Source organism: Elephas maximus, chromosome 12 (genome assembly GCF_024166365.1).
Source record: "Elephas maximus indicus isolate mEleMax1 chromosome 12, mEleMax1 primary haplotype, whole genome shotgun sequence".
Classification (NCBI taxonomy): Eukaryota; Metazoa; Chordata; class Mammalia; order Proboscidea; family Elephantidae; genus Elephas; species Elephas maximus.
Window position 1 is genome coordinate 109,214,838 of NC_064830.1, and position 21,799 is coordinate 109,236,636.

At 54.2% G+C, this 21,799-nt stretch overlaps 1 protein-coding gene across 8 annotated transcripts in view; it reads right to left on the reverse strand.

The window, feature by feature from the left end:
* The window catches only part of GTF2IRD1 (GTF2I repeat domain containing 1), a 152,836-nt gene that overhangs the window by 33,652 nt on the left and 97,385 nt on the right, over positions 1-21,799 (reverse strand). For 4 of the 8 annotated variants that reach the window (XM_049904779.1, XM_049904778.1, XM_049904776.1 and 1 more), the window contains exons 19-22: positions 21,572-21,628; positions 20,236-20,319; positions 13,460-13,643; positions 12,819-12,847 (exon numbers count right to left, since the gene is read on the reverse strand). In XM_049904779.1, coding sequence (XP_049760736.1) covers positions 12,819-12,847; positions 13,460-13,643; positions 20,236-20,319; positions 21,572-21,628 — 354 coding nt within the window. The other 4 variants (XM_049904781.1, XM_049904782.1, XM_049904783.1 and 1 more) reach the window with 4 other exon arrangements.

Here is a 21,799-nt window from a genome sequence, read left to right on the forward strand (position 1 = left end):
GGTCTTAATGGCCTTCCCAGCCACCACCTATTTAATGCTGCAGCCCCCTAAAAGTAAACACAACCCCCCTGTTATGGATTGAATTATGTCCCCCCCCCCCCAAATACATGCTGTAAATCTCAACCTCTACGCCTGTGGTTATAAGCCCATTCAGGAATGGGCTCTTTGTTATGTTAATGAGACAGCAAGAGTGTAGGGCGTTATCTTGAGTCCATTCTTTTGAGATATAAAAGAGATTAAACCAGCAAGCGGAGCAAAGATGGGGTTAAGACAGATGCCAGAACACACGGAGATCTCCAAGGAACCAGGAAGCAGAAGCAACAAGGACCTTTCCCCAGAGCTGACAGAGTAAGAAAGCCTTCCCCTGGTGCCCGCACCCTGAATTTGGACTTCTAGCCTCCTAAACTATGAGGAAGTAAATTTCTGCTTGTTAAAGCCATCCGCTTGTGGTATTTTTGTTACAGCAGCACTAGATGACTAAGACACCCCATCTGCTTCTCCTTGGTATTAACGTCCAGCACACTCCATATTTCACTCCTTTCCGCTGACCGTCCGCATCCCTCCAGGACAGAAGCTCCATAGGGCAGGATTTTTCAATCAGTGTGGATCAAAAGCCCGGCACCCATGGGAACACAAAACAGTACGGCTGCAGTAGAAAAGTTTGGCAGTTCCTCAAAAGTTAACCATAGAATCACCGTATGACTCAGCAATTCCACTCTTAGGTATGTACCTAAGAGACCTGAAAGCCGCGATGCAAACAGACAGACGTACATCAATGCTCCCAGCAGCACACTATTCACTATAGCCAATAGGTGGAAGCAACCGAAACGCCCATCAACAGATGAATGGATAAAATGTGGTACATACACACAACGGAATACTACTCAGCCCTAAAGAGAAATTTAGTCCTGATGCACGGCACTACACGGTTCATCCTAGAAAACATCCTGCTGAGTGAAGTCAGTCAATCCCACCAATATGAAATACCTAGCATAGGCAAATGTAGAGAGCAGAGTTTATTAGTGGTTGCAAGAGGCAGGAGGAAGGGAGAGGGAAATGGGAGGTGCTGCTTACGGTCACGGGAACCTTGGCAAGAGATACTGGTGACGGTGCCACAAGACGACTGTAACTGGGATCTCCGAACTGTACATGAAAAATTGGTAAATGTTGAATTGGTAAATGTTCTGTTATATTGGTAAATGTTGAATTGGTAAATGTTCTGTTATACATATTTTACAAAAAAAAAAAAAAAAACCAGGACCCAGCCGACACTCAGGAATACTCTTGTGCCCCCAAAGCTTTAGGGGCCTCTCGCAGTTCCCTGACCGTGTGATGTCCAGGTGCCTCCCATCCTGGCCCCATCGTTTCACCACGAGGCACTTTTGTCACCAGACTCCTCCCCTGTCCCCAGTGGGCAAGACCTGGAAAGAGGGAGTCCACGCCCCCACTCTCACACGTCTGGCCCCCAGTGGCACTTATCAGCCAATGACACTCCATGCAGCACGGGGTGACTGGTAGCCCTCTAGACTGCTGTCATAAAAAGGTCTGTTGTTCCTGTCAACCTGGGTGGTCCTAGCTGGAGAAATTGTTTCTGTGAGGCTTTCTGGAACACTGCAGTCTGGTGCCCCCCACTGCTCCCTTCTGGGGCCTGTGGAGTCCCCTGCCTAGTATCCGCTGCGAACCTTGAGGTCCCCTTCCCCTCTGCCACCCCCTTCGAGGAGACGTGGCTGGGGGAGGGACAGGGCTTGGGACCACCTGTCCCAGGGAAGGGACACCGCGGCTGCAATGACCCCAGCTAAGCCCACAGGTCAGGAAAGGGTGGGGCCCAGACACCCATCATCCCAGCCCCCACTCTGCCACCTGGAAAGAAAGGCGGCAGCCAGCCAGCCAGCCACAGGCGCTGACAAAGGCCTCCCCAGGCCCGCCCCACAGATGCCAGCTCCTCCCCAGGAGCCAGAAGGAGCTCATTACTGGAGCCTAATTAACAGAGAAACGCAGAGATAACGAAGTGGAGAAACATGTGGTGGGCGCTGGAATCGCGGTATCTTTAGAAACTTGAGAAAGGATGGTTTTATTCTGGGTTCTCGAGTGTGACGGAGGTGGAAGGGTGAAGAGGGGGTGGGGAAGCAGTGAGAAGAGGTCAAGGCCAGAAGAAGGAGTGTGACTGGGACAGGAAATGACCCCAGGAAGAGTGCAGGCGGGCCCTGAGCTAAGCAGGTGCTGGGCACCCTAGAGTGGGACCCCCTTCTATCCTCAAGTCAGCCCCCAGGAGGGTGTCCCTGCCCCACATCACCCTCCAGGGAATGGAGGCCCAGGAACCACGAAGTTATCCAAGATCTCAAAGCTGGCAAGTGGTGGAATCGTTCCTGAGATGGCCCGTTGTTCAAACCCCCCACTACTCTAACCTGCGTCTAGGTCAGGCGTGCACTGGCATCAAGCTCCCCTTCCCCAGGAAGCCCACCCCACACAGTGTCCACGGGGTGACAGGGGGACCCCACAGAGGAGAGAGGCCAAGCCAAGCAGGGCCCCAGAGGGGACAATGACGGCTGGTACCATCACGTCCCAGGCTGGGGCCTTTCCCTAAGTGCATCCCTGCAAAAGGGATTGTGCCCCCCCGCCCCGCCGCCCCGGCCTCCCCAAGCCTACTTGGCAGGCCCTCTGCCCACAGCTGAGCTTCAGACAACGCTGGGGAAGGAGGTGAGTGCAGCAGGGTCATCCGTCTTCCTCAGCGCTATGCAATCCAACGTGTTTCCTTACCCTAAAGCAGAACAGACTGGTGGGGGCTTCCTAGACAAATGCCGGGGGGCTGCCATGGCTGGGTCGCAGGGTTCAGTCCACACTGCAAAGCCAGGCCTCCCAGGACCTCCATGCCTGGCCTGGCTGGCCTCTCTGCCTGCCACCTCCACACAGGACAACCCATTCCCACCCTCGTTGCCCTGGCAGTGTGCCCTGGAACAGACCTGAGGGTAGGCTGGGGCAACCCTTCCCGTTTTACAGGTAGTGAGACAGAGGCCCAGGCAGGCAAACCGGACTTGCTAGAACCAGCAGGAAGTTGGCAGTTCTGCTGTCTCTGGGGTCCCGGGCCCCTGTGCTCTGGGAGGCTAAGGGGGTGGACTACCTCATGGCCTCTGGCTGCTCACCAAAGACCCCCTTAAGCCGGCAGGGAGGGCCGGAGAACACACAGGAGAGAAAGGCTGGCCTGGGCTGGGTGACGACTTGTGTTTGCAAAGGGAAGCTGGGGCAGGGCAGCTGGCCTCTACTTGGGGCCACAAGTCCGCTTTCTTTGTGGTTAGTTTGGGCTCCACACACTGACAGGAGCTGTGGAAAACTCCACCTCAGCAGCAGCGGAGAAGGATGTGGACTTGGTGGGGGGCACCCCTCCCTGCTGTGCACCGCACATCCTCCTTGGTTCTAGCTCCCCTGCTGTCAGCCAAGGGCTGGGCCTCTCACTTCCCCTCCTGGCACTGAGTGCAAGTCACGAGGCAGGCTCCTCGTCTCAGATGCAGGTAAGAGCAAACACCAAACTCGCCGTCCATTCGGACTCATAGCGACCCTACAGGACAGAACTGCTCCATGGGGTTTCCAAGGCCGTCCTCTTTATGGAAGCAGACTGACACATCTTTCTCCCTTGGAGCAGCTGGTAGGTTCAAACTACAGACTTTTCAGTTAGCAGCCAAGTGCTTAGCCACTGCACCACCAAGGCTCCCAGACACAGGAAGTTCCTGGAAAAGCTGTCATGTCCCATCCCACAGCAGCTCAAGGGGGACGTGGCCAACCTCTGCTCAAATGCCTCCAATGTCATGGGGAACTCACTCCCTCCCAAAGCTATTTTTTCCCACTCTATTGGACAACAATTCTAGAATGTTCTTTATCTCCTCGATCCCTCCAGGGTTGCCATGCTCTGGGAACAGTCCTGACCCTGCCTGTCTTACAAACCCCCCACCTTCTGTCCTCAGTGCTCTTCAGCCCTCTGTCCCTTGACAAGCCCCTTCTCCTCGAGGGTCTCTGTGAGGTCAGTGTCTTTGGGGCTCTGCCCTGGGCCTTTTCTGCCAGCCCCTCACTTGCCTTCAAACCAACAACCCCCAGCCACACTGCCACCTGCCTGCTCTAAGCACCACTTGGGCCGCCAGACCCAGCCTTGGGGATGGCACCACCTCTGCCCACCTGGGGTTCTCTGCCCCCCTCCCTCCTCACACCCCACGCCCACCTCTGCACCCTAACTCCACGAACCTCTAGGCCCTGCCCCTCCCCCTACACCGTCCGCCCGCTGCCCAGGCCCTTTCGGTCTCCCTGGCTTTTCTGCCGTTTCCCCTCTACAACCCATCCTCAGTGGATGGAAGTGCGGTTACCATGGTTATCCTAAGACAATGCAAACTGACCATATCACTTCCTTGACTGAAAAAACCTGCAACACCACAGGATAAAGTTCGAGTCACTAGCAGGAGTCAAGGCCCTTTGTAATTCTGGCCTCAGCCTTTTGCCATCTGCCACCTCCACTGCCCAAGCCCCCTGGCTGCCCCATGTTCAGGCTCCAGGACAGCACAGACCTTGGGACTTAGTGGACTCAGTTTCCCCCCAGAATTCCTCAGGACCTTGCAATGTGACCACACCCAGAAAGAAGGTCATTGCAGATGTAATTACTTAGGATGAGGTCACACTGGAGCAGGGTGGGCCTTTGATCCAACATAAGTGGTGTTTATGGGTTGAATTGTGTCTCCCCAAAAAATACACGTTGTAAATCCTAGCCCCACACCTGTGGGTGTAATGCCGCTGGGGAACAGCGTTCTTCGTTTTGTCAGTGAGGCCATGTCAGCGCGCGGTGTCTTAAACCAATGTCTTCTGAGATACGAAAAACCGAGCACGAATGTGGGAACACAGATCTCCAAGGATGCTGAAAAGAATGCTAGAAAAGTGGAGACAAGGATTTCCCCCGAGCAAACAGAGAGCGTTCCCCTGGAGCTGGTGCCTCCTAAAAGTGAAAAAATACATTTCTGTTTGTTGAAGCATCCACTGTGGTATTTCTGTTACAGCGGCGCGAGGAAACCAAGACAGTGGTATCCTTGTGAGAGCAGAAGAGACAGAGTGGGAAGAACAAGAGACGCCACGTGACACAGAGGCAGAGACCGGAGCGATGTGTCTACAAGCCAAGAACATCAAGGACCGCCTGTCCAACCTGTCCATTTGGATGTCTAGGCAATACTTCAGACTTGACACTACTGAGCTCCCTGCCCCATGGCAGTGCTCTGCTCCTCCAGCTGCTCAGGGCAGAATCTCGGCACCATCTTGGAACCGGCCCTTTCTCTCTACCCCATGCCCACTACGTCAGCAATTCCGTTGGCTCCACTTTCAAAGCACGTCCAGATAGGATTCCAAGCATACAACGTGATTCCAGCCATATGAAGTTCAAAAACGCACAACTCATCTGTGGTGTCGGAGTGGCTGTTGGGGGCAGGAGGGCAACGTCTGGGGGCTGGTTGGTTCCATGGGTGTGTTTATTTTGGGGAAACTCATCAAGCTGTACACTTACGATCTATGCACCTTTTGAATTTACTATACGTCAGGTAAAAATTTACTTAAAAAATCAGAAACACCCCCACACACACCCAGTATCTGCTGTTTCCTGCCACCTTCACCACTCCACGCTGTTCCAGCAGTCGCCTTAGTCTCTCCCCTGGGCCACGGCAGTGATTAAGTTCTGACCGTTTCCTGGCTCTGTCCCCGACCCCAATCCAGCCTTGGATGACTTACTTACTGAAAGACAGTGACACTCCTCTGCTGAAAACCCTCCAACGGCCCCTTACCGTGGTGACACGCGAGGCCGTGAATTATCTGCTCCACCTCAGACCTGACCTCCTGGACTGTCCCGACACTGCTCCGCTCCAGCCACACTGGCCGTCTGATGTCCCTCAAACACACCCGGCACGTTCCTGCCTCAGGGCCTTTGCACCTGCTCACACCCCTCTCCCCGGATGCTACGTGGCTCAGGCCTTAACATTGTCTTTCCTGGCGGCCAACCTAAAACTGACCTCCTGATAGTCCTGTCTGTTTCCTACTGTATTTGTCTCCACGGCTCCTCTGAGTAGCTAACACATGACTGTGTGTTCTTATTTACCCATCTCGCCCGCTAGAATATAAACACCATGAGGGTAGGGACTTTTGCCTTTTCTGTACCCCCAGTATCTCGCCTGGCGCAGAGCAGGCATTCAATAAATTTGTGTTGTACAAATAAATGAACCCAAAGGGTTAATTAAGAGTCTAAAGGGTTACACAGGCAGGATCAGTGTTAAAGCTGCTGGAAGCCAGGAGGGGGCAGCAAAGAGCCGTCTAATGTGGAAGAGGGAAGCAGTGGGGCCGGTAAAGAGGGAAAGGCCACAAGCCATAGCCGGCACACCAAGGCCTAGGCTGGTGGTGGAGCGAGGGATTTGGGGTCCTGAGCTCCAACAGTTCCAGAAGGTAAAAGGGCATATGATGCACATGCTGTGTGACCTCCAGCAAGTTCCTTAACTTCTCTGAGCCTGTTTCCTCCTATAAGCCTGGTTCTTGGAAGAGGTTTCATTTGTCCTATAGAGTCGCTGTGAGTTGAAATGGACTTGACGGCAACAGGTCTGTAATGAGGAAATCACGAGCGCGATGTGGGTGTGAGGTGTCTGCGGAGTGAGGGGCTGGTCTGGTTACACAGCTGTGACACGTTCTGAGGAGCGAACGCTGTCACGACATTTTTTAAAAACGTGGGGAAATGCTTATGTTTTGAGGTTACGTGTATGGGGGTGGTTTATAGAAAGAATGACAGTGATATGTAAAATTAATAAACTTGGAGAAGAAACGTATCCTCATAAAAATTAACAGCCATCTGGGCAGTTGGATTTCTCTATTTTCCAAATTTCCATGATGGAGATGTATTTGTTTCCCTTTAGGTTTCTATGACCTGCTAGAATGTTCTGTGGCTGTTATATCAGCTACCTGGCCAGAAGGTTTCTCTCCTTCCTTAGTCACCACAGCTTCCTCCCAACATGGCACAAACAGCCATTTGAAAACCTCTGCTGTGGTCTTCTCGGCATCGGGCTCCTCTTGATTTTGGATGACATCCACATTGACCCCAGTGCCACTGAGGCAAAGGGTGACACCAGGCTCACCCAGGGCCCCTTCTCACTGCAAAGTGGCCCTGCTGCATCACCGTGCAGCTGCCAGCCAGATGCCCAATGGCCTGTGGCCCTTGGCACATATCTGTTCCCAAGAGCTGGATCCCCAAGACTCTGAAGGCCGGGCTTCCCTGGAGCTGTCCCAGCCCCCTGGCTCCTGGGCTCCTGAGCTAACCCGGGGCCTCTCTCGGCCTGCCCCCGTCTCCCTAGGTGAACTCAGTGCCAGGCAGGTGGGCGAGGTGAGGAGCAGTGGGCTGCGCATCCGGGCCCTTCCCACAGCACAGGTTTCTCCTCACTCATAGTCGCTCAGCTGAAGGTCCAGCCCGGGCGACCTCAGCACCTTGATGGCAGTGTGGGAGCTCACTCTGGTACAAGCGGGAGGACAGCCCCTCCAACCCCGTTCAGGGACCCCATCCACCCCCTCCAGCCAGGCCTTGCTCCTCCCAGCACCCCCACCCTCCAGGAGCCCCATGAAGCCCCTGGCTCACAGTCCGGCCCGCTCCTCTCTGGAGATGGAGACGCTGACCTGAGGCCATCTACCCTTCTCTGAGGCTCCGGTCTAAGTCATCTTCCTCTCCAGCCAGGGACGCTTACCCACCACTCTCTGGCCTCAGAAAGTACAATCAGCATGTCGGAGGAGGAAGGCTGCTAGACATCAGTGGGGAAACTGAGGCCCCTGTGGCAGATGTGATGTAGCTGGGATGAAACTGGCCCCGAATAAAACTGGCCCAGGAACCGCTGCAGCCTCGCCCCACCTCTGGGGCAGCTCACACTTCTTGGCCTTGCTCTGAGAACCCCACACTGAAAGACCGATTTATCTTCAAAGCATAATTTCCTTCTTTAGAATTTACCTTCCCGAACAGTTCTGTTAGAAAGGGCCCCATGGGAACCTTCAAAAAATGACCCAGAAAATCTCAAAGCCATCCTCAACAGCGTCCCCCCTCGACCCTCCAGGCAGGAGGGAGCCCCCTTTCCCAAGTCTCACCCCCAGAGTACTTCCTACCTGGTGGCAGAAGACACCCTGCCACCACCTCCGGTCCGCCCCCAACGCATGACCGTCCCCACGTGCAGGCCTGCTCATGCTCAAAACCCGCCGCCAGTGGAAGTGGTCTCACAGAAGGTCCCCGGCCCTCGGGGTCTCACAGGCAGAGCAAGGGGAGGCTCTTTAGCCACCTGAGTGGGCGACTGTCCGTGACATCTTGTGGGCACGATGTGGACACCTGATTTCCAGACCTGATGGGATCCCGCCCCCTAACTGCTCAGCACCATGAATTCTGGAATGTGGACACAAGCACAGAGAGAGAGAAGAGGGTCCAAAATCCACCCGGATTAAGCTTCTGCCACTGTTTACTGGGGGCTTTTGGTAGGAATTAAGTTCAATTTTCCAAGAATGAAAAACAAAGTTTACATTTCTTGTATTTGTGAGTTTTCAGACTCAGATCCATTCTATGTTTTTTTTAGAACAGAACTAATGGAAACAAGAAAATCTCTGGAAGTTTCTGCCGTGCCCAGAATAAAGACCTGCCTCTTTGGTGTGAGGTGATGCCCCTCCTGGTTGTGCCGGCCCCAACCTGGCCACTGCCCCAGCCCCAAGGAGCAGCTGCCTGTCCTCCTCTGTGCCTTATGTTTGGGCCCAGCCCAGTGTCACCTCCTCCAGGAAGCAATAACTACTGCTGCCCCCACTGGCCAAGAATGCCCCTTGCAGCTGAAGGCTTTAGAAACATCTGGTCCAGCAGTCAGGGCGGCAGGGGAACAATCCCTCGACAGCTCACCTACACATGCCCACCCTTCATCTAATGCATGTCAGCTGGTGAAGCAGGTATCCTACCTGTATCTTACAGGTGTGGAAACAGGCTCAGAGAGGGGAAGTAACCAGCCCAGGTCACCTAGCAAGTAAGAGGCGTGCAGAGTGTGAGGCCGGGCTCCACGCCCACACATAGCCTCAGGCCCACACCCCACCACAGGCTGTATGCCACCTCTCCACCTGCCGGCACAGCTCACCTTTCTCGGCACGACGGGAATCTGCCAATGCCTCTGCCACCCCAGCAGCCGTGCTCTCCTGCTTCAGCTCACCCCAGTCCTGGTCGCACGTCCCAGGCTGCAGCGAGGGGCTGGTGGAGGCAGTGCAAACAACCCTTTCTGGGGCCACAGGGGCACTACATGGCATGAGTAAGTGCAAGTGGCCAGCCAGCACACCTGCCCCAGCGCCTGTGGCTGACACGAGGCCCGTGGGAGCCAATGCTTAGAAAGTGCTGGCAGTTCCAACCCTGAGAGCCAGGCCAGAGCTACCTTCTCAGCTCCTCTTCCAGGCAGCCTGCCACGCCCTGCAGCACCATGGGAGAGTAAAGTCCTCTCCAGGAGCCTCCGGACACAGGAGGGACGAAAGGAAAGGCTGATGGGTGATCATGCACAGAGGCCATGGGCAGGTGGCTCCCATGGGGCACTGGCTGAGACTCTAGAAGCAGCTGACATACAGGATGAGCCACCGAGCTGCCCAGCGGAGGGCAAGCCCTGGTCAGTGGAAGGGGTCACCCCAGGAAGGGCCGGTCCTCAAAGCCTGATGGTCTACTCGTCCCTGGCTCCCGAGAGCAGACACTGTCCGGAACACAGGCCTGGTGAAGGGTGCAGGGAGTGAGGCATGGGGCCAACAGTTCCTTCCCACAGGACCCCTAAGTCATGAAGATAGCACAGGAATGGGCAATGTTTGGTCCTGTTGTCACGGGGTCACCATGAGTCAGAGTTGACACAATGGCAACTAACGACAACGATTCGGTGATGGTGTGAAACAGCGGACTTGCAGGCCAGCGCACACCAGCTATCCTCAGTGACCACTCCCTTCCACTTTGCAATGTGCACGCTCCTGTAAGCGGCTGGACTTCCAGGCCTCCGTGGGGACTTTTCCTTCAGAAACGAGGGGTGCGGGAGGGCAGGGCTGCAGAGGGGAGGCCGGAGGACAGGCAGACAGCCTCCCTCTGTTTCTGTTCTCCATCAGCACAGGGAGGCCCAGGCTGTGCCTTCCGGCTGCTCACAGGAATGGGACCAACACTGCCCCACAGAGACGCCAATTTTGGCAGAAACCAAGTCAGAGGTAGGCCAGCAGCTGGAACCTGACTCTGGTGCACTCGGGCCGATGTCTATCAGCCCAGAACCTGGAGCCAGGCTGCCCTGAAACCTCAGATGGGGTCAAGGGGCCCCTGCAGTGGGCAAAGAGAGGCCGCGTCACAGACCATCCCTCACCCTACTGGAGCCAGGCAAGTCCACAGAGGGGCCTGCACCCTGCAGTGGGCCATACCAGGGAAGGTGTGTGTGGGTTCCCTGCCCTGTCTTGTTGTCTCCAGCCTGCTTCCCGGGGAAGCACCATTTTTGCCACACTCAGCCAGCTCCACAGCCTCCTGGTTCACCTCTGCATCTGGCCTGCCATGCTTCTCCAAGCCACTTAGGGGCATGGGCCCTGAGGCTGGACAGGCCACCTGCCAGCTACGGACACTGGGGATATCACTTAATCACTGAGTCTCGGTTTCCTTCCCTGTAAAATGGGTTCTAGCACCTATCTTAGAATCCCTGGTGGTGCAGTGGTTGAGCTCTCAGCTGCTAAACAAAAGGTCAGCAGTTCAAATCCACCAGCTGTTCTACAGAAGATGTGGTAATCTGCTTCCATAAAGATTACAGCCTTGGAAACCCTATGGAGCATTCTACTCTGTCACGTTGGGTCACTGAGTCGGAATCGACTCAATGGCACCTGACAAAAAGCAGCGCCCACCGTATAGGCTGAAGCGTAACTGGGGTGCCTCCTGCATCTGTTCACTGCCGTCGCCTGAGTGCCGAGAGCAATGCCTGGCTCCAGCAGGACCTCTGGAAATGTACGTAAAGTGAATCCATGCAATGTCCAGCGCAGAGGCTGGCACCCAGTGACGTCCCGGCAGCTTTATGTGGGTGCCACAGCCACTAGGCTTTGCTATTGCAGCTTCCTACAAAGGTCCCTGGTTAGCAGCCCTGGTGCTCGGCTAACCGAAAGGTCCACAGTTCAAACCCACTAGCCACTCCATGGGAGAAAGATGTGGCAATCTGTTTCCATAAAGATTACTGCCTTGGGAACCCTATGGGGCAATTCCACTCTCTCCTATAACATCGCTATGAGTCAGAATCGACTCAACAGCAATGGGCTTACAAATAGAAAGGCTGGCGGTTCGAACCCACCCAGTGGTACACAGAAGAAAGGCCTGGCAATCTGTTTCTGTAAAGAACACTGCCATAAAACCCTGCGGAGCTCAGTTCTACTCTAACACACGGGGTCGCCAGGAGTCAGAACAGACTCCATGGCAGTAAGTTTGTTTTTTTTTAGGGGTGTTGACTTCTACCATCCTCAAGAAGTGCAGTGGTTAAGTGCTCGGCTGCTAATCAAAAGGTCAGTGGTTCGAACCCACCAGTCGCTCCATGGGAGAAAGATGTGGCAATCTGCTTCAGTAAAGATTATAGCCTTAAACCCTCCAGGGAGTTCTACTCAACGGCAGTGGGGTTTTGGTTCTTCTACCACCTCCCCTTACTAATATCATACAGTCAATTTCTGGTCTCTGAGAGCTCTGCAAAAACACCGTTAGGGTCACACGAGCCACGGACCCCTGCTGCTGACCCACCTGGAGCCCCTCCCCTCTCTGGCTCTCAAGCCCACTGTCCCCTGAGGCCCAGCTGGCACACGTGACTATACCCCTCAGTAGGTTTAGCCTCCAGGCAATGTCAGCCCTGCCCATCTGAGGGCCTTTGCCCCTTCCGACCAGCCAGGCTCAACACAAAAGTGCCGGCCAGCTCCTGGGACTGAGGCTCAGGCCACTCCAACCAGCTCCCGAGGCTGAGGGTCAGGCTGCACCAACCAGCTCCCGGGGCTGAGGGTCTCCCGGGGCTGAGGATCTCCCTGGGCTGAGGGTCAGGCTGTGCTCCAGGTGACTTGAGCCCAACTGTGAAGCTGGATTCCTGGACTACAGGGCCTGTTGTGGACATTGCCACGACTGTTCCCCCGCCCCTAGCACATCACATGGCACCTTCACACGGGCAGCCTCTCCTGGGGTGGGGTGGGGGTGGGGCACAGGGCTCCCTGTCTCCCTACACCTATGCTCTGAAGGTCTGCTCAGGTGTGTGCCACTTCGGCCCAGGGGGCTTGGCCAGCCCCGAGTGTGCTCTGGCCTCCAGACGGCCATGTGGCCCCAAAGGATTTGTGAGAGCCAGGACACAGCCCATGGGAGGAGCTGGAGGGGTGCTCTGAAAGGGGCCAAGAGGGGGCATTTGCCATCTAAGACTGGGTGGGCACCCCTCACCAAACTCCTGGTCCCCAAGCATATACCTGCCACCAATCTTATCCACTCACCCAGGCCGACCAGACCCCCTTCATCAAGTGGAGTGGAGGGCACCGCCCCAGCCTGGCCTCTACCTCCTGAGCCCTGACTGAATGAAGCCTGAATGTTGCCAGCGCTGCTCCCGCCCCTTTCTTTGCTCCAGACACCAGCTCGGCCTCCCTCCTCCCAGCTGGAGCAGATGCCCAGGTGGGGTAAGGAAACAGAAGGCCAGAGGCCAGCCCCCAGGCCCCGAAACCTGTGTCCCAGAGCAAGCATGGCTCCGGCCTCTGCCCCCCAGTGTCAAGGCCGGCCCCCCACGCTGAACAGTCACCCGCTAGCCAGCATCTCTTACCGGGCTTGGGGATGAGTCCTTGAAAAGGCCTGGAAGAGAAACAGAGAAGGGGTGTCAGGACGGGGCAGGTGCTGCCTCTGGGATGAAAGCCCTCAGCCCTCGCTGCCCAGAGTGGTCTGGTGGTCCTGGCCCTTGTCAGAAATGTCTGGGGCCCGCCTGTACCCTACTGAACCAGAACCTGCATTTTAACAAGGGTAATTCTGTACACATGACAGTTTGGGAAGCCTGGGCCGGGGGCCACCCTGGGACAAGGCACAGTGACACTGACTCTGCCTGGCTGGCTCTGGGGCCTTGGACACAAGACCTGTCTCGGCTCCCCCCTCTGAAATGGGACCAATGCCTCTTTCACAGGATTCTGGGAACGCAGAAAACCGGGTGCTATGGGGCAGGTAGGAGATGCCCAGGAAGGCCACCCTTGCCACGGAGGCTGTGGGCTGGCCGGGATCACATAGGGCTGGTCTCACCTCCGTAGGGCTCCCCACACCCTGGCTGGCCTGCAGCCCCTCCCGTCTCCCTGTTCCTCTGTCCGTCCCACTCAGGGCAGTGCTGTGAGAGCCACCTTGGCCAGCTGGGAGGCCAAGACTAAGATGGGACCTAGGGAAAGGCCAATGGCTCCTCATCTTTGCCCTTCCCTCAAGTACCTGGTGACCGTGAACTTGATCTTGTCGGCCACCGCAAGGATCCTCTCCAGGTTCTGGGAGCCAAAGGTGCAGGGTTTCCGAAATGGGATTCCCGGGGGCAGCCCCTCGATGATTACCGAGCCAGGGTTGCTCTTGATGCGTTTGTAGGGGACCTGGACCGGGTACTTGATGCCCAAGGCTTCCCCTGCAGATGAGACAGGTATAGTCCTACTGTCAGGAGGTGCGGGGCAGCACAGGACGCCTCAGGGCTCCATGTGGTGTGGAGATGTGCAAGTGCAGGGTGGGGGGGAGGTGTGGGGCAGTGAGGGGTGTGCAAGCGGAGGGCTACAAGCGTGTGGTCCCAGGTATGCAAAGGCGTGTAGACAATGCATACAAAAGGGCTGTCTGTAGCAATGTGCAAAGGCACACCGGTGGAGTACGGGGTTGGGGTGTGCTGAGCAGGGTGGCTCCAGGCATGATGATGTGAAGCTTTGCCAGGCTGAGGAGTGGGCGGGCAACATGCCGTGGCTGCTGGGGACAGTGCAGCAGCTGATGTTTCTCAGCCTCCCCCTGAGAACCTGAAAGCCTGTTGCAAGGATGGGCACCTTGTGGGCACAGCTGGCCCTTTCCTGCAACGCCGGCCAACCCCATGGCTCTGTCCCCTGGCCCAAGAGGGCAGATCCCACACAGAAGTAAGGAGGCTGGCCAGGCCCCAGGGCTCTCCTCCTGCAGTGACTGTCCTTTATCTCACAGCTGGCCTGACACCTCTCTGGGGAGGGGAGGCCACTGCTGACCTGCTTTCAGCTGACACGGCTGCCTGCCTTCCCCGAGGCTCTGAACCGCCTGGTGCTAACATAGCCCCTACCCTCAGGGTTGGGGAACAGGTGTAGGAGCAGCAGGTGAGGCGTAGGGGCTGACCTGAATGCCCGGGGCTCAGCTGGAAGCCCATACCTCTCACACTTGAGGACAGGGTCTACCACAGGAGCCCCCTCTCAGACAGAGATGAACTGGAAGAAGCGGCTGGAGGGTGCTCACGGCTGCAGCCCTGGAGGGCTCGTTGGGAGCATCACCCAGCGCTGCAGGACACCCTGTATGAGGACACAGCAGAAACCTCCAGGGCTCAGCACTCAAAGAACAGCTCAGCTTTTCTGTACAACAAGCTGGTTTTTATACCAGATGCTGGGAATTGTATGACTGACCTCGTTTCCCTTTTTGCTCTGGCTCCCAGGAGACTCAGAGGCTGACCTGTGCCTCACATCTAGGAAGTACAGAATTTTTGAGGGTTTACTTCACCCTGGCTTCATTTTTTTTTTTAATTGAGATATAATTTATATCCACTGCCAGTAAGTCAGTTTGTTGTACTGTGGTGGCTTGCATGTGACTATGGTGCTGGAAGCTATGCCACTGGTATTCAAATACTAGCAGGGTCAGCCACGGTGGACAGGTTTCATCTGAGCTTCCAGACTAAGACAGACGAGGAAGAAAGGCCTGGTCATCTACTTTTAAAAATTAGCCAGTGAAAACCCTACGGATCACAACAGAATGCTGTCTGATACAGTGCTGGAAGACGGGCAGCCTGGGTGGGAAGGCACTCAAAATACACAGTGCCGGCAACAGTGGACCTGAGCAGACCAATGACCATGAAGATGGCGCACAACTGGGCGCACTGTACGAGGGGTTGCCGTGAGCTGGTGCCGACTCGATGGCAACCAGCAACAACATGATTCACATACCATAAAACTCTGTTTTCTAAAGTATACAATCAATGGTTTTTAGTATTTTCACCAGGTTGTGCAACCAACCACCACCACGACCTAATTCCAGAAGACTTTCATCCCCCCAGAGAAAAACCCCAGACAGAAACCCCCGTGTCACTGGCAGTCCCTGCCCGCCCTCCCACTAGTCCACTTCGGCCTCAGTGAATTTCCAGCCTGCTTATAACTCCTTATTCTGGCTTTGCTGATGACTAGTTTGAAATGAAACAAATCATACAGAATGATAACTTGCACCCATAATCCATAAACTGGAAAACTGCCATCTCTACACTCTTCCCTTCCAGAATTGCTCTTGCTACGCTGACCACCGGCTGCCATGTTGCCAAATCCAGTAGACCCTTGCAGTTCTTGAGCAAAACCTGACAGGTGACCACATCCACTCCTTGGAGCCCAGAACCCCACACTGTCTCGTTTCCTTTCTTCCTGACCATCCCTCCTCCTCCATCCAGCCTGTGACATGGGGATTCCTGGCCTGCGGGTGGCCCTCTGCCCAGGATGATCTCCTTTACCCCTGTGGCTTTACATGTCATCTCTGGCCAGTGCTGCCAAAATGCTTATAATGAGCCCAGGTGTGTCTTCTGACCAGCAGATTTGCATACCTACTTGCCTATGGGTCACAGCCACTGAACGCCCTACGGAGTAGTTCCACTGTGCAACACATGGGGTCACCATCAGTCAGAATCGACTCTCTGCAACTGGTTATGGGTCATCTACGGAGTTCCTGGGTGGTGCAAATGGTTAAGTGTTTGGCTACTAACCAAAAAGTTGGTAGTTCAAACCCACCCAGAGGCACCTCAGAAGAAAGGCCTGGCAATCTACTTCTGAAAGATCATAGTCATTGAAAACCCTATGGAGCAGTTCTACTCTGAAACACACAGGGTCGTCATGAGCCGGAACTGACTGGATGGCAAATGGTTCGGTTTTGGGTGTGGGTCACGTCCACCTACCTTTCAAACTCAATACATTCAAAATGGCGCCCATCGCCTTCTCGCCTCAAACTTTCCTCCTCAGTCAGGCCCCCCTGGCTAACAGCTTAGGTGTCTAACCTTCTAGTATAGCCTTGTGCTCCACCCCCTCCTCCATCAGGGAAATGCCTACCTCATCACAGTGATGGTTCAGGTACCTTAAGCCCACAGGAGTAAGGAATGGACATGCAACTCAATAGGATCAATGAAAAACAAGGGGAGGGCTACCAGAGAGTTCTGGGAAATAGCTGTCCTGGCTCTCCTGAGAAAGCTGCCAGCCCTCTGGTTCCTTCCCAAGGATGCAGATGAGAAGGCTGGACCTGCTGCAGCCATTCTGTCAGCTCATGGAGAGCCAGCCTGAGGAGGTGCTGACACCATGGAAATAGGAACCAGTGACATCTCTAAGCTGCTGGATCCAGCATACCCTGAAGTCCGTCCTAGTGCTGGATGTCCCGTGCTATGAGCTGTGGCTGACTGTGCTGTCCAAAGATAGCCATCAATATTTGCCCATCCCCCATGTTCTTCTCACACTGTGACACTGACCATCCTCCAGGGAAACCTGGAGTCTAGGACCCTCCCCTTGAGCCAGGGTGGGCCTCTGAGTTTCACTGGGGCTTCCAGATGGAGGTGAACCAGAAGAGAGAACATCATCAAAGAGAACATTTCAAGATCTATCCTGAAGTACAACACTGTTAGTGATAGGATGATATCCATATGCCTACAAGGAAGACAAGTTAATATGACCATTATTCAAATTTATGCACCAGCCACTAAGGCCAAAGAAGAAGAAATAGAAGATTTTTATCAGCTGCTACAGTCTGAAATTGATCGAACAGGCAATCAAGATGCATTGATAATTACTGGTGATTGGAATTCGGAAGTTGGAAACAAAGAAGAAGGATCGGTAATTGGAAAATACGGCCTTGGCGACAGAAACAATGCCAGAAATTGAATGATAGAATTTTGGAAGACCAATAACTTCTTCATTGCAAATACCTTTTTTCACCAACATAAAGGGCGACTATACACATGGACCTCACTGGATGGAACACACAGAAATCAAATTGACTACATCTGTGGAAAGAGACCATGGAAAAGCTCAATATCATCAGTCAGAACAAGGCCAGGGGCCGACTGTGGAACAGACCATCAATTGCTCATATGCAAGTTCAAGCTGAAACTGAGGAAAATTAGAACAAGTCTACAGGAGCCAAAGTACGACCTTGAGTATATCCCACCTGAATTTAGAGACCACCTCAAGAATAGATTTGACACGCTGAACACTAGTGACCGAAGACCAGACAAGTTGTGGAATGACATCGAGGACATCATCCATGAAGAAAGCAAGAGGTCATTGAAAAGACAGGAAAGAAAGAAAAGACCAAGATGAATGTCAGAGGAGACCCTGAAACTTGCTCTCCAACGTCAAGCAGCTAAAGCAAAAGGAAGAAACGATGAAGTAAAAGAACTGAACATTTCAAAGTGTGAGTCGAGAAGACAAAGTATTATAATGACATGTGCAAAGAGCTGGAGATAGAAAACCAAAAGGGAAGAACACACTCGGCGTTCCTCAAGCTGAAAGAACTGAAGAAAAAATTCAAGCCTCGAGTTGCAATAGTGAAGGATTCTACGGGGAAAATATTAGACGACGCAGGAAGCATCAAAAGAAGATGGGAGGAATACACAGAGTCATTATACCAAAAAGAATTAGTTGATATTCAACCATTTCAAGAGGTGGCATATGATCAGGAACCGATGGTACTGAAGGAAGAAGTCCAAGCTGCTCTGAAGGCATTGGCGAAAAACAAGGCTCCGGGAATTGACAAAACATCAATTGAGATGTTTCAACAAATGGATGCAGGCTAGAAGTGCTCACCCATCTATGCCAAGAAATACAGAAGAGAGCTTCCTGGCCAACTGATTGGAAGAGATCCATATTTATGCCTATTCCCAAGAAAGGTGATCCAACCAAACGTGGAGATTATAGAACAATATCATTAATATCACACGCAAGCAAAACTTTGCTGAAGATTATTCAAAAGCAGCTGCTGCAGTATATTGACAGGGAGCTGCCAGAAATTCAGGCTGGTTTCAGAAGCGGACGTGGAACCAGGGATATCATTGCTGATGTCAGATGGACCCTGGCTGAAAGCAGAGAATACCAGAAGGATGTTTACCTGTGTTTTATTGACTATGCAAAGGCATTCGACTGTGTGGATCTTAACTAACTATGGATAAGACTGAGAAGAATGGGAATTCCAGAACACTTAATTGTGCTCATGAGGAACCTGAACATAGATGAAGAGGCAGTTGTTTGGACAGAACAAGGGGATATTGGGTGGTTTAAAGTCAGGAAAAGTGTACATCAGGGTTGTATTCTTTCACCATACCTATTCAATCTGTATGCTGAACAAATAATCCAAGAAGCTGGACTATATGAAGAAGAACGGGGCATCGGGATTGGAGGAAGATTCATTAACAACCTGCGTTATGCAGATGGCACAACCCTGCTTGCTAAAAGTGAAGAGGACTTGAAGCACTTACTAATGAAGATCAAAGACCACAGCCTTCAGTATGGATTACAAATCAACATAAAGAAAACAAAAATCCTCACAACTGGACCAATGAGCAACATCACCATAAATGGAGAAAAGACTGAAGTTGTCAAGGATTTCATTTTACTTGGATCCACAATCAACAGCCATGGAAGCAGCAGTCAAGAAATCAAAAGACACATTGCAGTGGGTAAATCTGCTGCAAAGGACAGCTTTAAAGTGTTGAAGAGCAAAGATGTCACCCTGAAGACTAAGGTGAGCCTGACCCAAGCCACGGTATTTTCAATCCCATCATATGCATGTGAAAGCTGGACAATGAATAAGGAAGACCGAAGAAGAGTTGACGCCTTTGAATTGTGGTGTTGGCGAAGAGTATTGAATATACCATGGACTGCCAAAAGAACGAATAAATCTGTCTTGGAAGAAGTACAACCAGAATGCTCCTCAGAGGCAAGGATGGCGAGACTGCATCCTACATACTTTGGACATGTTGTCAGGAGGGATCTGTCCCTGGAGAAGGACATCATGCTTGGCAGAGTTCAGGGTCAGCGGGAAAGAGGAAGACCCTCAACGAGGTGGACTGACACAGTGGCTGCAACCATGGGCTCAAGCATGACAACGGTTGTGAGGATGGTGCAGGACCGGGCAGTGTTTCTTTCTGTGGCACAGGGTCGCTGTGAGTCGGGATCGACCCGATGGCCCCTAACAACGACAACAAACAGGGAGAAGGACCTGGCAATCCACTCCAAAAACCAGCCAGTGAAACCGCACGGGCCACCAGGGTCCTCAGCGTGTCACAGGGACGGCCCAGGCGTGTCACAGGGACGGCCCAGGCGTGTCACAGGGACGGCCCAGGCGTGTCACACGGATGGCCCAGGCGTGTCACACGGATGGCCCAGGCCTGGAGAGCCGTTTCCTCCCTTGTGCACGTGGTCACCATGAGTCGGGGGCCAACCCGATAGCAGCGAACTACACTGTGGAAGCCAGCTTGAATGTGCTCTTGTTACTTGAGACCAAAAAGCATCTTAGCTGATTCTAGCTTGTCTTCCTTAATCCAGAAGCCTGGCGGTCACCTGCACACACACCTTTACTCACCTGCTGCCCCAGCACCGACTCCCCACTCTGAACCACTTCTTGACTCGCCGTCCCCAGTGTCCACCTGGCCCCCCCACGCCCACTCAGGCTCCTCACAGCTGCCAGGAGGACCCTTTAGAAAGGCGAAGCAGCTCCTGTCACTTCCATCCTTCTGTGTCACTCACCGACTAGGGCAAAGCTGGTGCTGAGAAGGACTTGTGGATGAATGAACGGTACTCCCGGAGGCTTCGGCCCTCAGAACTGGGAAGATCCCGGCTTTCTCCCCACACCTGGCCGTGACTCACTGTCCCCAGCGTCCACCTGGCCATGACTCACCGCCCCAGCACCCAGCCAGCCGTGACTCACTGGCCCTAGCGCCCACCTGACTGGGACTCACTGCCACCAGCGTCCACCTGGCCGGGACTCACCATACTTCTTATTGAAAAGGTCCTGCACTTGCTCCCTCAGTGTGTTGGCGATGTCGATCCGTGACAGTCTGGCATCGTAATTTTCTGCCAAGTGAAAAAACAATTATGGATTTGGGCTGTTAAATTAAAAGGCACTTGGTGCCTTTTAAGGAATATGATTTTCTAATTACAGGAAACTCCTTCTCTGGCAATTAACAGACCCTTGGAGCGGCCCCTGAGTCCTTCAGAACTCATATCTGACAGAGATGTGTGTTTCCAGGATACACACTGTTTCCACAGCAGCAGCGAGTTGGAAATTAAGCTAATTGTTGACATTTGAAAACCACCAAACCAACAAATAAGCCCTGGAGCTAAGTGACACCTGGGTGGCTCAGAACAGAGGAAAGGGCAAGCTTAGCTGGCTGGGTGGCCAAGGGCAAAAGCATGGAGTGGGGGTATGGTCCCCACGGGGCAGCTTCCGAGATCACTCAGTCACCCAGAGTGTGTCCACCAGGGAGCCCCTGGGCCAGGTGCATGTGGTGGGGGCCCAGACAGGCCTCTGGCTTGAGAAGATTGCAGCCTGGCAGTGTCATGGCAGGGGTGAGGGAGGGAGTGGACCTTTGGGTTGCTGATTGGGGTTGCAGAGAGGTCCCCATCTGCTGAGAGGGCTGCGTGTGAGCAGTCATGGGTGAGGGGAGAGACGGGGGGGTCCCCCTCATCACAGAAAGCTCCAACTGCCTGGGAAGGAGTGAAGGCCTGGAGTACAAGGAGCAGCCAGTTGCCCCCTGGGTTTTGGGCCCCATTTGCCTAGGCTCCGCCATCCTCAAGGGTGACCCTTCCGCCACCTGTCTCGCTGTTCCTACTTCCTTCTCTGGGCCAGTGACCACCCAGGGCCCACGGGGGACACCCACCTTCGGGGCCACCCCTCAGAGCAGCCCCCACATGGGCATGATGCAGATGGAAGTGGCGTGCCTCCTCCCTCACTCTGGGGCTCAGGCTGTCTCCCCTCCCGCCTTTATTCAAGCTTTTCCCGGCTTCCATTCCTCTCCTCCTCCTACCCCTCTTGGCCCAGCTGGTTCTCCTCCAGGGAGGCCTTGGATTTCAAAGCGCTTAAAGTATAGCAGACCGCCTGATGTGGAGTGGGCCTTACCTGGCCTTCCCTGTCCATCCCCCACACAGAGCCCCTGGCTCAGAGTGGCTGCCCACAGCCTGCCCCAACCACCAGCCTGGCTCACTCCACCCCCAGGCCCTGAGGTTGGGGGCCGGCCTTCCCATCCCCAGCCTGGCCCTGGAAACCCAAGCCAGGCCCTGGTCCTGGCACTGGGACAGCTGACCTCACCCTGAGCTGCACCCTTACCTTGGAAGCCCTGTCTCTTCAGGCTCTCGTCCACAAAAGGGTCCCCGGAGTCCCTCTCTGGGGGCGGGGGAGAGAAGCCAGGGTGAGGAGGCAGCTCTGGGGACCCAGGGAGGAGGTGAATCTGGCGGGGGCAAACCCAATGGGGAGGGCATAGGGGGTTGCCAGGGGAAAATGGGACCAGGACCGAGGAAGCAGGAGGAGGGGTGGTGACAGAGCCTGGGACTCCTC